At 40.1% G+C, this 14932-nt stretch overlaps 1 protein-coding gene across 1 annotated transcript in view; it reads right to left on the bottom strand.

Annotated features, from left to right (window-relative positions):
• INTS8 (integrator complex subunit 8) overlaps positions 1 to 3293 on the bottom strand; it is a 50562-nt gene extending 47269 nt beyond the window's left edge. Inside the window, exons 1-2 of the mRNA XM_007453257.1 lie at positions 3164 to 3293; positions 833 to 1007 (exon numbers count right to left, since the gene is read on the bottom strand). Of these exons, the coding sequence (XP_007453319.1) occupies positions 833 to 1007; positions 3164 to 3293 (305 nt within the window). The remainder of the gene's footprint in view (positions 1 to 832; positions 1008 to 3163) is intronic.
• Between the last annotated feature and the right edge of the window lie 11639 nt (positions 3294 to 14932).

Below are 14932 nucleotides of genomic sequence, written 5' to 3'. Positions count from 1 at the left end.
GGGAAAAAAAAAAAAAAAAAAAAAAAAAAAGTGAAAAACTAGAGAAAACTGTCAATGGAGGAACAGTTAATAAATTATCTATACACTGGAATAAACTTCAAAAAACAAAATGGGAAAATGTTCATGATATCCTGCTATATGAAATAAAACAAATCAAAACAGTATATAAGATAATGTTCACAACTTTGTTTAAAAGTAAAGGAAGAAAAACAACAAAAATCCACAAAAATGTTAAAAATACTTCTCTCCCCTCCTCTATTATTTCCTATTTTCTGAATTTTCCCAAATGTTCTATAAGGTATTTCTTTTACAGTTGTGAGAAGGGGATGAAAACAAATCATTTTATAACTACGCCTTTGAAATCATTTATTTGTAAACAAATAACCACTCATTCTAATAAGACAGTTTAATAGTTTGGGAGATAGTGACTGATCTATGCCCAGTAAAGTAAACTGAATTATTCAATAAGGAATCATCCATACAGTATGTACCACGCATCATTAATTTTTATTCATTTTCTTCAGATATGTAAAAGTAAACTGAACATTTAAAACTGTTTAGGCGTGGACTTCCCTACTTATCACATCAAAAAAGAGAACAATAATAAAATGGCTCATTATTGATAACACTAAGTTTATACTTTAAAAGGTTATTTAAATTCATCTAATAGTGGAATATTTTCTTAACACCTTTTGAAAACTACTTGCATATTTTACCAAGAATGCTGAGAAAAATAATTTTCATTTTAAGGGCCAATATTATAAGAACACATATTGAAATAAACCAAGATATCTAACAGTACTAAAAATAAATTCATTTAAATCTTGTATACCTTTTCTCTAATACGTCTAAGTCCCACTTCAAATGTGCAGCAACTTTAAGAGCAAGAAGCTTTAAAATACGATTTCTCTTGTTATCAGGTGGAGGTTGAACCTGGTTCTGTTCATTAACTGAAGGTTTAGAAGCCTGTTCCAAAAACTGGACTATAAGTTGAACTGGTGCAGGATCTAGGATTTGAAAGAAAATAATTCTTGGAATTAAGTTCTAATTATGAAGATCCAAAGGATTCACTGTATTAGTTTTTGACCACAAAGGAATCCAAACAGGCCAACAGGCACGTGAAAAGATGCTCCATATCGCTATTAGAGAAATGCAAATCAAAACTACAATGAGGTATCACCTCACACCAGTCAGAATGGCCATCACCAAAACGTCTACAAATAATAAATGCTGGAGAGGGTGTGGAAAGAAGGGAACCCTCCTACATGATTGACGGGAATGTAAACTGGTGCAGCCGCTATGGAAAACAGTATGGAGGTTCCTTAAAAAATTAAAAATAAAGTTACTATATGATCCAGCAACCCCACTCCTGGGCATATACCTGGAAAAGATGAAAACTCTAATTTGAAAAGATACATGCACCCATAAGTTCACAGCAGCACTATTCACAATAGCCAAGACATGGAAATAACCCAAGTGTCCACTGACAGATGAATGGATAAAGATGTGGTACATATATACATTGGAATATTACTCAGCCATAAAAAAGAATGAAATTATGCCACTGCAGCAACATGGATGGACCTAGAGATTATCATACTCAGAAAAGTACATCAGACAGAGAAAGACAAATGTCATATGACATCACTTTATGTGGAATCTAAAAATGATACAAATGAACTTATTTACAATACAGAAATAGACTCACAAAGAAAACAAATTTATGGTTACCAAATGGGAAAGGGGGGAGGGATAAATTAGGAATTTGGGATTGACAGATACATGTAAAATAAACAAGGACCTACTGTATAGCACAGGGAACTATATTCAATATCTTATAATAACCTATAATGGAAAAGTATCTGAAAAGGAATATATATATATATCGTAATCACTTTGCTGTACACCTGAAACATTGTACATCAACTATACTTCAATTAAAAAGAAAGTTAAAAAAAAATCCAAACAGTTGTGTAGTTACAATAACTAAGGATTATGATTTATAAGAAGTGTGCCTGGGGATTAAAAGGAAAGATCAGGAAGGGTGTAAGGAAGAAAGGATAACAGATTCCTGCAGAAGAAAGCACTTTACAGGGAAGAACATAATGGTTATAGATTTCCAGTTCAGCAAACAACGAATGTCAATTAGAGGAAAGAGATGTCATCTTTAGAATCACTGTTTTAACGCTTAATTAGTGGGACCTGCATAAAGTTACCTCTGCACCTGTTTGCCATGCAAAATAGAGGATAACGCCACCTACCTCACAGGATTACTATGAAGCCTGATTAAATGAGATAACAGATGTGAAGCATTAAGCACAGTGACTGGCACGCAGAAACTCAACAAACGTTAGTCAAAATCAATTAATTAAAAGAACATAATATAATATAGGTGGTAAAACTGCCCAAGTGAAGTACACTAACTTCTCGCACAGCAGAGTCTCCACCAGGAGACTAAGGCCAGTCTATTAGACTGAACAAGCCACATCTGGATTCGAACTTTATCAGCAAAATATCATCCAAGGAACTTACTTTTTCATGCCAGTACCTCTTTCCAGAAATGCCTGGGGTTTTCCACCTTCCCTGAGAGCACTCATTAACTGGGATATTAATCATGATCATCATTATACAATAACCATCTTGCAAATGTAGTTTTTTTCTGCTTTCAAAGATTTCTTCATTTTGATTTACAGCTTAACTTTGAAATATATAATCATGAGTCGGTAAAGTCTCCTCGTTGAGGAATAAAACAGTTAAATAGGAACCTAAGATAGTTAACTAATTAGTGTCAGGATCAACCCCCGAACCGCTGATTTCTCCCCATCTCCCCAAACTGTGTGGGGTTCTGTCAAGAGAAGGGTTCGAGCCAGCCTCCCCAATCCAAATACTCTCACAAGGCCATCTCGCAGGTGTTAAAACCCCGAACAGTAAAAGGGGGTGGATGCGGAACCTCCTTTGTTTTGCGCCTTTCTTTGGCCTCCCACAGCAGTGCCCCCGCACTGGTGTGTTTAATACTTAGCCGCGGGCCTCGCCAGAGCTCGGCTCCGGTCCCCGCCTCCCGAGCCGCAGGTTCGTGGCCGAGAAGGCGCTGGATAGTGAGAAAAGGGAGGGCAGCGCCGGTGGCCGGGTCCCGCTCCGCTCGAGCTGCAGGCGCCGCGCTTACCCGGGCAGGGCTTGCGCAGATGTTTCTCCAACAACGACTCCTCCAGCAGGAACTCGAACCAGCAGGTCTGCGGCGGGGTGCAGGGCCGGCTGGAGGTGGCCGCCTCCCGGTCCGCCGCCTCCGCGCTCATCCTACCCCCGCCGCCGCCAACCCCCGGGACGTTTCCCGGCTCCAACCTGACACTCGGACGCGGGCCCTGGGCCTGTGATCTGCGGAACCCCCAGGACCTAGGACGCACTCGGAACGTCCCGGAAACCCACACAGCCCAAAATGGCTGCGCGGCTCAGCCAGAGCTGGGGATCCTGGATCCGCCTCCCGGCGCTACCGCTGCGCCTCCAAGCCAATCGTTATTTGAGTTGGAAAAGGAGGGCGGTACCTATCCTCAGACCACGCCTCCTCCCAGTTGCCTTGGGAGACGGCTTGCGGGTAAGCTGGGTCGCAGGTTGGTTTTCCGGGTAAGCTGGGTCGCGGGTTGGTTTCCCCGGTTCCCTGGGAGTTTCTCAGCGAGCAAATGAAACAGCCTCATCAGTAGGCCTCATTGTCTTCGTAAAAGGCAGTGAACACTACAGGTTCAAACTGTGATCTAGGCAAAGTTTGTTTTCGGTGCTTTAAATTTTCCCACTTCATTTCTGAGATTTCCTACTACCTAGGTCCTCTCGGCGGATGTGCCCTCGTGTCTTGGGCGCCAGCGTCCCCGCCCCCTTTCCAAGACAGCTGACGGCCCACGTGAGATCTAGCTTTTCTACTGCTTCTCAGGACTAGCTCTCAGTGTTTAGCGCCTAATTAACTCTCTTGATATCGCGGCTAGCGTTATTAAGCCCATTTTACATTTACCTTCATTCTGTAATGTTCTGGTGGTTTTTTTTTTAACGAAGTTGAAAAAAGTGTATTCATAGATCGTGCACACGATCTATATTGAGTGCAAACTAACGTCTCTGAACCTTTGTAAATCAGTAATTATAATAGTGCCTAATCTTAGGGTTGATAAGAGAATTAAAGGCAGAACTTGATAATACAGGTAAGCTTTTTAAACAAGGCCTGACATCTAGAAACATGGGCAAATGTTAGCAAATATCATATAGTCCTTTCTTCATATACATGATTCTAGTTTTCTCCCATAAACGACCCTGTTACACGTTTTAACCAATGAAAACACTGAAGTTCCAGAGTTATCATTTGCCCAAGGTTTCCCAACAATCGAGGGGTGGAGCCAGAGCTTTGGTGATCTTTCCACTGTACTCAGGCTGCTTCCAACATTCGATAGAGAGGATAAGACTTACGGTCTTTTCCAGAATGAAATGGTAGAGCTTTGAAAAGTTTTAGGAAAAATAAATGGAAGTATTTCCTCCATACGTGAAAGTAAATCAGTGCTTCAGTGGCAACAATTGCCTTGTTCTCTTCCTGTGCAATCCTCTTTCTGGATTCTGCCATGCCTCTCTCCCACTCTTTCATTCTGGTGCTTCCTGGGGTCCTGGTCTTAGTCCTCTTCTCACTGTAAAAACCATCCCTGCATCACTCCCCCCACTCCTGAAACTCTATCCTAGGCTCTAAAGAACACAGGTTGGAAATCATGTATTAGAGTAATAAAATCATGAGGACCTAAATTAATAAAATATCAATAGGAAGACAGTCTCTTCAGCAAGTGGTGTTGGCCAGCTGCATATAAATCAATGAAGTTTGAACACACCCTCACACCATACACAAAAGTAAACTCAAAATTGCATAAGGACTTAAATATGAGACAAGACGCCATAAAACTCCTAGAAGAGAACATAGGCAAAACATTCTCTGACATACATCATACCAATATTTTCTTAGGTCAGTCTCCCAAGGCAATAGAAAGAAAAGCAAAAATAAACAAATGGGACCTAATCAAACTTATAAGCTTTTGCACAGCAAAGGAAACCATAAACAAAATGAAAAGATAACCTACAGACTGGGAGAAAATATTTGCAAATGATGAGACCAACAAAGGCTTTATTTCCAAAATACACAAATAGCTAATACAATTCAACAACAACAAAAAAAACAACCCAATTGAAAAATTGGCAGAAGACCTAAATAGACATTTCTCCAAAGAAGATACACAGATTGCCAACGAACACATGAAAGGATGTTCAACACCCCTAATCAGTAGAGAAATGCAAATCAAAACTACAATGAGGTATCACCTCACACCAGTCAGAATGGCCATCATTAAAAAGCCTACAAATAATAAATGCTGGAGAGGGTGTAAAGAAAAGCGAACCCTCTTACACTCTTAGTAGGAATGTAAATTGGTGCAGCCACTGTGGAAAACAGTATGGATGTTCCTCAAAAAGCTAACAATAGAGTTAAACTATGATCCAGCAATTCCACTCCTGGGCATATACCCAGATAAAACTATAATTTGAAAAGATGCATGCACCCCTGTGTTCACAGCAGCACTATTTACGATAGCCAAGACATGGAAACAACCTAAATGTCCATCAACAGAGGAATGGATAAGGAAGATGTGGTAGGGACTTCCCTGGTGGTGCACTGGTTAAGAATCCGCCTGCTAATACAGGGGACATGGGTTCAAGCCCTGGTCTGGAAAGATCCCACATGCCACAGAGCAACTAAGCCCATGTCCCACAACTACTGAGCCTGCGCTCTACAGCCTGCGAACCACAACTACTGAGCGCATGCGCCACAACTATTCAAGCCCTACATATTTGTATACATACAAATATGTACACATGGACTGAAGTGGCATTGTCAAAGTATAGTCTGCCATCCCCAGAGGACCTCCCAGATCCTTTCAGAGAGTCTTTGAGGTCAGAGTTATTTTCACAATACTAAGATGCAATTTGCCTTTTTTGCTGTGTTAACATTTGTGCTGATGATTCAAAAGCAATGATGGGAAGAACTTGTAGCAACTCAGCATGCATCAGAGCAGTGACATTGTTTTTCACCAACACCACTTACTGGCAGTTTTAAAAAATAACAATTTCACTTATGTCCATGGTGACACAGTAATAAGTATTAATTTTATTAACTCTTGAACCTTGAATACGTCATATCTTTTTAATATTCTCTATATGAAATGAGAAGCACACATAAAGCACCTCTGCTGGATAGCAAAGTACAGTGGTTGTCTCAACTTGAGCTATTTGAGCTATGATCCGAGCTAGCAGCTTTTTCATGAAACACCATTTTTACTTGAAAGAAAAAGGACAGACTAATTATGGTTATTCAGAGTTAGGTATTTGGCAGACATTTTCTCAAAAATGGACGAAGTGAGTCTGTCACTTCATGGAAAACAACTGACAGTATTTGTGGCTAATGATAAATTTTGAGTGTTCAAGTAAAAATTAGAATTCTGGACTGTAAACTTGACAGCTTTCCAATGCTTACAGACTTTTCTAATGAAATAGGTGGTGATACAATTAGGGTTTTTTTGATATTGGAATGTGTCAAATTTTGGGTGGTCGTATAATTCAGAAAACCAATACTTTTGTAATGGGTACAAGATCCATTCTTATTACAAGACAGAGCAATGGATTTTAATAGAACAGATTTTGAAAAGTTAACTGATACAATTGCAGATTCCAAATTGCAGCTAACCTTTAAAAAACCACCACTGGGCTTCCCTGATGGCACAGTGGTTAAGAATCCCCCTGCCAGTGCAGGGGACACGGGTTCGAGCCCTGGTCCGGGAAGATCCCACATACCGTGGAGCAACTAAGCCCATGCACCACAACAACTGAGCCTGCACTCTAGAGACTACGAGCCACAACTACTGAGCCCGTGTGCTGCAACTACTGAAGCCCACACGCCTAGAGCCCATGCTCCGCAACAAGAGAAGCCACTGCAATGAGAAGCCCGCGCACCGCAACGAAAAGTAGTCCCCACTCACCACAACTAGAGAAAGCCTGCGTGTAGCAACTTTATATATATATATATATATATATATATATATATATATATATATAAAACACTACTTTCTCGAGTTTTGGTACAGTTTCAAAGAAGAAAATCCACAATTATCTGAAAAGGCTCATAAAATTCTCCTTTTTCAGCTACATAGCTATATGATCATCTCAATAGATGCACAAAAAGCTTTTGACAAAATTCAACACCCGTTTATGATAAAAACTCTCCAGAAAGTGGGCATAGAGGGAGCCTACCTCAACATAATAAAGGCCATATATGACAAACCCACAGCCAACATCATTCTCAATGGTGAAAAATTGAAAGCATTTCCTCAAGATCAGGAATAAGACAAGGATGTCCACTCTCACCACTCTTTTTTAATTTTTTTATTTTTAAATTTATTTATTTATTTATTTTGGGCTGTGTTGGGTCTTTGTTTCTGTGCGAGGGCTTTCTCTAGTTGTGGCAAGCGGGGGCCACTCTTCATCGCGGTGCACGAGCCTCTTACTATTGGGGCCTCTCTTGTTGCGGAGCACAGGCTCCAGATGTGCAGGCTCAGTAGCTATGGCTCACGGGCCCAGTTGCTCCGCGGCATGTGGGATCTTCCCAGACCAGGGCTCGAACCCGTGTCCCCTGCATTAGCAGGCAGATTCTCAACCACTGCGCCACCAGGGAAGCCCCACTCTCACCACTCTTACTCAACATAGTATTGGAAGTCCTAGCCACGGCAATCAGAGAAGAAAAAGAAATAAAAGAAACACAAATTGGAAAAGAAGAAGTAAAACTGTCACTGTTTGCAGATGACATGATACTATACACGGAAAATCCTAAAGATGCCACCAGAAAACTACTAGAACTAATCAATGAATTTGGTAAGGTTGCAGGATACGAAATTAATGCACAGAAATCTCTTGCGTTCCTATACACTAACAATGAACTATCAGGAAGAGAAATTAAGGAAACAGTCCCATTTACCATTACAGAAAAAAGAATAAAATACCTAGGAATAAACCTACCTAAGGAGACAAAAGACCTGTACTCAGAAAACTATAAAACACTGATGAAAGAAATCAAAGATGACATAAACAGATGGAGAGATACACCATGCTCCTGGATTGGAAGAATCAATATTGTGAAAATGGCTCTACTACCCAAAGCAATCTACAGGTTCAGTGCAACCCCTATCAAATTACCAATGGCATTTTTCACATAGTTAAAACAAAAAATTATACAATTTGTATGGAAACACAAAAGACCCTGAAAAGCCCAAGCAATCTTGAGAAAGAAAAACTGAGCTGGAGGAATCAGGCTCCTTGACTTCAGACTATACTACAAAGCTACAGTAATTCAGACACTATGGTACTGGCACAAAAACAGAAATATAGATCAATGGTACAGGATAGAAAGCCCAGAGATAAACCCACACACCTATGGTCACCTAATCTATGACAAAGAAGGCAAGAATACAGTGGAGACAAGACAGCCTCTTCAATAAATGGTGCTGGGAAAACTGGACAGCTACAGGTAAAAGAATGAAAGTAGCACACTCCCTAATACCATATACAAAAATAAACACAAAATGGATTAAAGACCTAAGTGTAAGACTGGACACTATAAAACTCTTAGAGGAAAACATAGTAAAAACACTCTGACATAAATCAAAGGAAGATCTTTTATGACCCACCTCCTAGAATAATGAAAATAAAAACAAAAATAAGTGAATGGAGCCTAATTAAACTTAAAAGCTTTTGCACAGCAAAGGAAACCATAAAAAAGATGAAAAGACAACGCTCAGAATGGGACAAGATATTTGCAAATGAAGCAGCAAACAAAGGATTAACCTCCAAACTATACAAGCAGCTCATGCAGCTCAATATCAAAATAACAAACAACCCAATCCAAAAATGGGCAGAAGACCTAAATAGACATTTCTCCAAAGAAGACATACAGATTGCCAACAAACACATGACAGGATGCTCAACATCATTAATCATTAGAGAAATGCAAATCAAAACTACAATGAGGTATCACCTCACACCAGTTACAATGGGCATCATCAGAAAATCTACAAATAAATGCTGGAGAGAGTGCAGAGAAAAGGGAACTCTCTTGCGCTGTTGGTAGTAATGTAAATTAATACAGCCACTATGGAGAACAGTATGGAGGTTCCTTAAAAAACTAAACATAGAACTACTATATGACCCAGCAATCCAACTACTGGGCATATACCCTGAGAAAACCGTAATTCAAAAAGACACATGTACCACAATGTTCATTGCAGCACTATTTACAATAGCCAGGACATGGAAACAACCTAAATGTCCACTGACAGATGAATGGATAAAGAAGATGTGGTACACATATATAATGGAATATTATTCAGCCATAAAAAGAAATGAAATTGGGTCATTTGTAGAGATGTGGATGGACCTAGAGTCTGTCATACAGAGTGAAGTTAAGTCAGAAAGAGAAAAACAAATATCGTATATTAACACATATATGTGGAATCTAGAAAAATGGTACAGATGAACCTATTTGCAGGAAGACGTAGAGAATGGACGTGTGGACACGGGGGGAAAGGGGAGGGTGGGATGAACTGGGAGATTAGGTTCAACATAAATATACTACCATGTGTAAAATAGATAGCTAGTGGGAACCTGCTGTAGAGCACAGGGTGCTCAGCTCGGTGCTCTGTGATGCCCTAGTTGGGTGGCATGGGGGGAGGGAGGTCCAAGAGGGAGGGGATATGTGTATTCACATGGCTGATTCATTCGCTGTGCAGCAGAAACTAACACAACATTGTAAAGCAATTATACTCCAATAAAACAAAACAAAACAAAACAAAACAAAAAACACCACTTTCTCGAGTTTTGGTATAGTATCAAAGAAGAAAATCTACAACTATCTGAAAATGCTCATAACATTCTCCTTTTTCAACTACATAGCTATATAAGGCTGGTTTTTCATTGAAGATGAAAAGAAATTTTGATATTTCTACCAAAGGAACATATTGTAACAGTTTGAATGCTGAAGCAGATATGAGAATCCATTGTCTTCTATTAGTCATACATGAAAGAGATTTGGAAAAATATAAAACAATGCTGTTCTTCTCACTACATTTTTTTAATGAAAATAAAGGGTTTTTGCATAAAAATTATATGTTAACACATAATAGGCCTGTTATTTTTATTTTTAAATGAATTACATATTTAAGTTTTTCTCAGTTTTAATTTTTAATATGGTAAATATCAATAGCTATAACTTACATAAACAAAGGCTCTTAGGAGTGTTTAATAATTTTTAAGAGTGTAATGGGGTCCTGAGACTAAAAAGTTTGAAAAACTACTTTACTGAGTAAAGCAGTTTTCTCATTCAATCCTTACAACATCCTACAAGGTAGGTATTATGACCCCATCTTACAGCTGAAGAAAGTGAGGATCAGAGAAGTTAAATAACTTTCCCTAAGTCTCCCAGCAAACAATCCTGGTGAAACCAGAATTTGAGCCCTTATTTGGGCTTCAGTATAATGGACCACCTTCTACTTAATAACGCTAAATGATAATTAGGCCGTATGCTGTATTTAAATTGATTTAAATGTTCCAACTGAAACTTTCCTTGGAAATACTTCACCATGTTGAAAAACAGAAAGAGAAGCAAGCTTCTGCAAGTACCAAAAAATGACAGTCTTTCTGTCATGGCCCGCTGCCTGATGACATTTTCAGTATCTATATGTGCTGACTTTTTTGTTTCTAAAGATGAGCTGTTTTACCTTAGAATCTTATTCCCCACAAATAAAATTACATGCCAGAGGAATTATACTTAAGCATAAATTCCTTCACTGCAATTCATAAGCACTAATGATAATTTTAAAAAGTGGGCTAAGTAACTGTTCTAGGTTTCTGAAATCATAGTTCATCTTCATGGGCTATTTCTATTTTCTTTCTTAACATCTGTTTAACTAACCTACTCCTTTAAGCTTTGACACTTCTACCCATGTAGAATCATTTGCTGCTCCTAAATGTGGCAGAAGGAAATATAACCCATTTCTGCATTAAAAATAATAGTTCATATACACTTGTACACTGGTGGTGAGACTGAAAATTGGGTGCAGCCACTGCGGAAAACAGTATGGAGATATCTCAAAAAATTAACATTAGAACTACCAAGGACTTCCCTGGTGGTCCAGTGGTTAAGCCTCTGAGCTCCCAGTGCAGGGGGCACGGGTTCGATCCCTGGTTGAGGAATGTCACGCAGCGTGGACCAAAAAAAAAAAAGAGAGTAGACCTACTATATGATCCAGCTACTCTACTTCTGGGTATTTATCCAAAGAACATGAAAATACTAACTCAAAAAGATATATGCACCCTTATGTTCATTGCAGCATTATTTACAATAGCCAAGACATAGAAACAACCTGCAAGTGTCCACTGACAGATGAATGGATGAAGAAAATTATATATATAATGGAATACTACACACCCATAAAAAAGAATGAAATCCTACCATTTGCAACAACACGGATGGACCTGCAGGATATTATGCTAAATGAAATAAGTCAGACAGAGATAGACAAATGCCATACATTCAAATGTGAAATCTAAGACAAAATGAAACAAATGAACAAACAAAATTAAACAAAAACATAAGTACTGAGAACAGATTAGTGGTTACCAAAGGGGAAGGTGGTTGAGAGGTGGGCAAAATGGGTGAAGGGGGGGACTTCCCTGCTGGCGCAGTGGTTAAGAATCCGCCTGCCAATGCAGGGGACACTGGTTCGATCCCTGGTCAGGGAAGATCCCACATGCCGTGGAGCAACAAAGCCCATGTGCCACAACTACTAAGCCTGCGTTGTAGAGCCCACAAGCCACAACTACTGAGCCTGCATGCCACAACTACTGAAGCTCGTGAGCTCTAGGGCCTGCGTGCTGCAACTACTGAGCCCACATGCTGCACCTACGGAAGCCTGAGCGCCTAAAGCCCGTGCTCCGCAACGAGAAGCCACCGCAATGAGAAGCCGCACACCGCAACGAAGAGTAGCCCACACTCGCAGCAACTAGAGAAAGCCCGCATGCAGCAACGAAGACCCAACACAGCCCCCCCCAAAAAAAAATAGGGGAAGGGGGTCAACTGTATGGTGATGGATGGTAGCTAGACTTGTGGTGGTGGTCACTCTGTAGTATATACAGATGATGAATAATAATTCTGTACACCTGAAATATATAATAAAGAAATAATAGCTAATATTTATCATTTATGAACAAGGCACTGTGCCAAGTATTTTACATATACCATCTCATTTAAGCCTCATAACAGTCCTACAATAGGTAGGTACTATTAAGTGTGCCCATTTCATAGATGAGGAAATTGAGTTTCAAAGGAATTAAGTGACCCAGTATCACACACCTAGTTAGTAGTAAAATAGGGATTTGAGTCTCCATTTTATTGAATCCCAGAAACCAAACTTACCATTCTACTTCATCAGGAAGATGACTTGCGGCACTTCCCTGGCTGTCCAGTGGTTAAGGCTCGGCGCTTTCACTGCTGGGGGCTCAGGGTTCAATCCCTGGTCAGGGAACTAAGGTCCCACAGCCACACAGTGCGCCCAAAAAGAAGATACTTTGCTGTTTGTTTGTTTGTTTTTTAAATAGTTGTAAACCTGCAGAAAAGTTGCAAGAACTCTCACAACCCTTTCACCCAGATGTCTCAATTGTTAATATTTTACTACACTTCCTCCATCATCCTCTCTCCACAACATCTTCTCGGACCACCCTGCTTCCTTAGACACCTGTAGGGTGACCAGCTCATCCTGGTTTGGCCAGGACTATCCCAGCTTTAAAAGTGAAAGTCCTACAACCCAATGACCCTGGCTGCCTTCAGGACAAGCCCTAACGCTAGGCAAGTCGCCATGCAACAACAACTCCTCACTTTGCCCCCAACTGCTTGGATGTTGGGTGCTGACATCTCCCCTTGCAGGAGGAATACGGGAAGGAAAAGGAAGATGGGAAGGGAAGCTTGTAGTAATTATTAATGGCCTGAAGGCTGACACAGGTCCTGAAAGGCACTGGAGTGTGTAACTTTAGGTCAAGGAAAACTTCACAAAAGAGATGGTACCAGATTTAGTAATGTCATAAGAATAAGTGGAATTCTAGCAAACACTTTTACAATGTTGGTTATCTGTCACGGAGTATCTTGCAAGGTCCATATTCTGTATATGCTCAACAATTATTCAAGTAGGAGTTTCTGTTTTATGCTCATAATAAACAGCAGTAGCTGGTCATAGTCTCCTCATGAAGCCTTCATGTTATAAGAATTCATGAGAGTTTAAAATATTTTCTCTTATATCCTCCCAGCATTCTTGTTCTTCCAGTAAGTCATAAATTCTTGCCTTCTGAAATCTGGCCTCCCCCACTGACTACTATAGGAAAAGAGAGTTATAATGAAAAAAAAAAAATGAATAGAGATATTATTACTATTGTGTACCCTAAAGATTCTTTTCATAAAGGGCCTCTGAGAATCACATAAATATAAGTAAATTTAAATGCAGTTCATTTATTTGAATTTTTTTTAAAAAGCCAATGGAATACAATTCAATTATGAATGTGTAATTTAAACTATTCAAGTATTTTGCTAATAGTTACACTGCCATCTTGTGGCCTTTTGGGAGTGGTATTCATACCTAGCTCACCTCTGATACTTCGCAGTGTGGAAGAAGGAATATGACATGAGGCTGGTGATTGGAGGTAATCTAGTCTTTTTTTTTTTTAATAAATTTATTTATTTTTGGCTGCGTTGGGTCTTCGTTGCCGCATGCGGGCTTTCTCTAGTTGTGGAGAGCGGGGGCTACTCTTCGTTGCAGCGCACGGGCTTCTCATTGCGGTGGCTTCTCTTGTCACAGAGCACGGGCTCTAGGTGCGCGGGCTTCAGTAGTTGTGGCGTGCAGGCTCAATAGTTGTGGCTCACTGGCTCTAGAGCGCAGGCTCAGTAGTTGTGGCGCACGGGCTTAGTTGCTCTGCGGCATGTGGGATCTTCCTGGACCAGGGCTCAAACCCGTGCCCCCTGCATTGGCAGGCAGATTCTTAACCACTGTGCCACCAGGGAAGTCTCAGAGGTAATCTAGCTATCCTGCTGCACCTAACTGAATCACATCTTCAGAGACTTCCAAAAATAGATCTTTGGAGAGATATAATAAGTGAGTCCTATAGCTATCAAACATAATTCCTTACTCTTACATTAACTTTCTCTGCAGCCTTCTCTGAGTCCTGTTCCATGCTGCCATAGCACTGCACATCCACATACTGGCATTCATCTCACCTCCTTGCAATTACTTAACAGTCCAATGTCCCTGCTAGACTCTAAGCTCTCAAGGGTAGAGTGGGAAGGAGCAGGTTAGTGGTTGCATTGTTTACCTAGTACAGTCCCTGGTACATAACAGGCACCCAATAAATATTTGCCAACTAAATAAGACATTTTATTGAACATGTAGCACCTACATTTCACATACAAGCAAATGCATCCCTATAAACCAGAGCTGCAAACCTTTGTCTCCTTTCTCTGACCTATAGCATTACTAACCTGCTCCTAAAACTTGTGATTCACTGCTATGTTCTAGGTTTTACAACCAAGCAACGTATTTAAAGCTCTTACAAGGCAGCATTCACATTGCAAACATCTGTCTTTGTGTTTCACAGAAAAAGGCACAGCCCTCCTGACTAGCTGGTAGTCTGTCACATCTGGTCTATAGGCAGGGCATCTGGAGACAAGAAGTCATGGCAACTTTCATTTTAATCTCTCTTTTTGTTTTACTTCCAAGTACTGTATACCTGTACACTAAAGGCTTGAAAACATAAAAATTTCTCTGCATGTAGATAGACA

Source organism: Lipotes vexillifer, unplaced genomic scaffold (assembly GCF_000442215.2).
Source record: "Lipotes vexillifer unplaced genomic scaffold, Lipotes_vexillifer_v1.1 scaffold1038, whole genome shotgun sequence".
NCBI lineage: Eukaryota > Metazoa > Chordata > Mammalia > Artiodactyla > Lipotidae > Lipotes > Lipotes vexillifer.
Note: the sequence above shows the minus strand (reverse complement) of the source record. Positions and strands in the feature narration are given on the sequence as shown.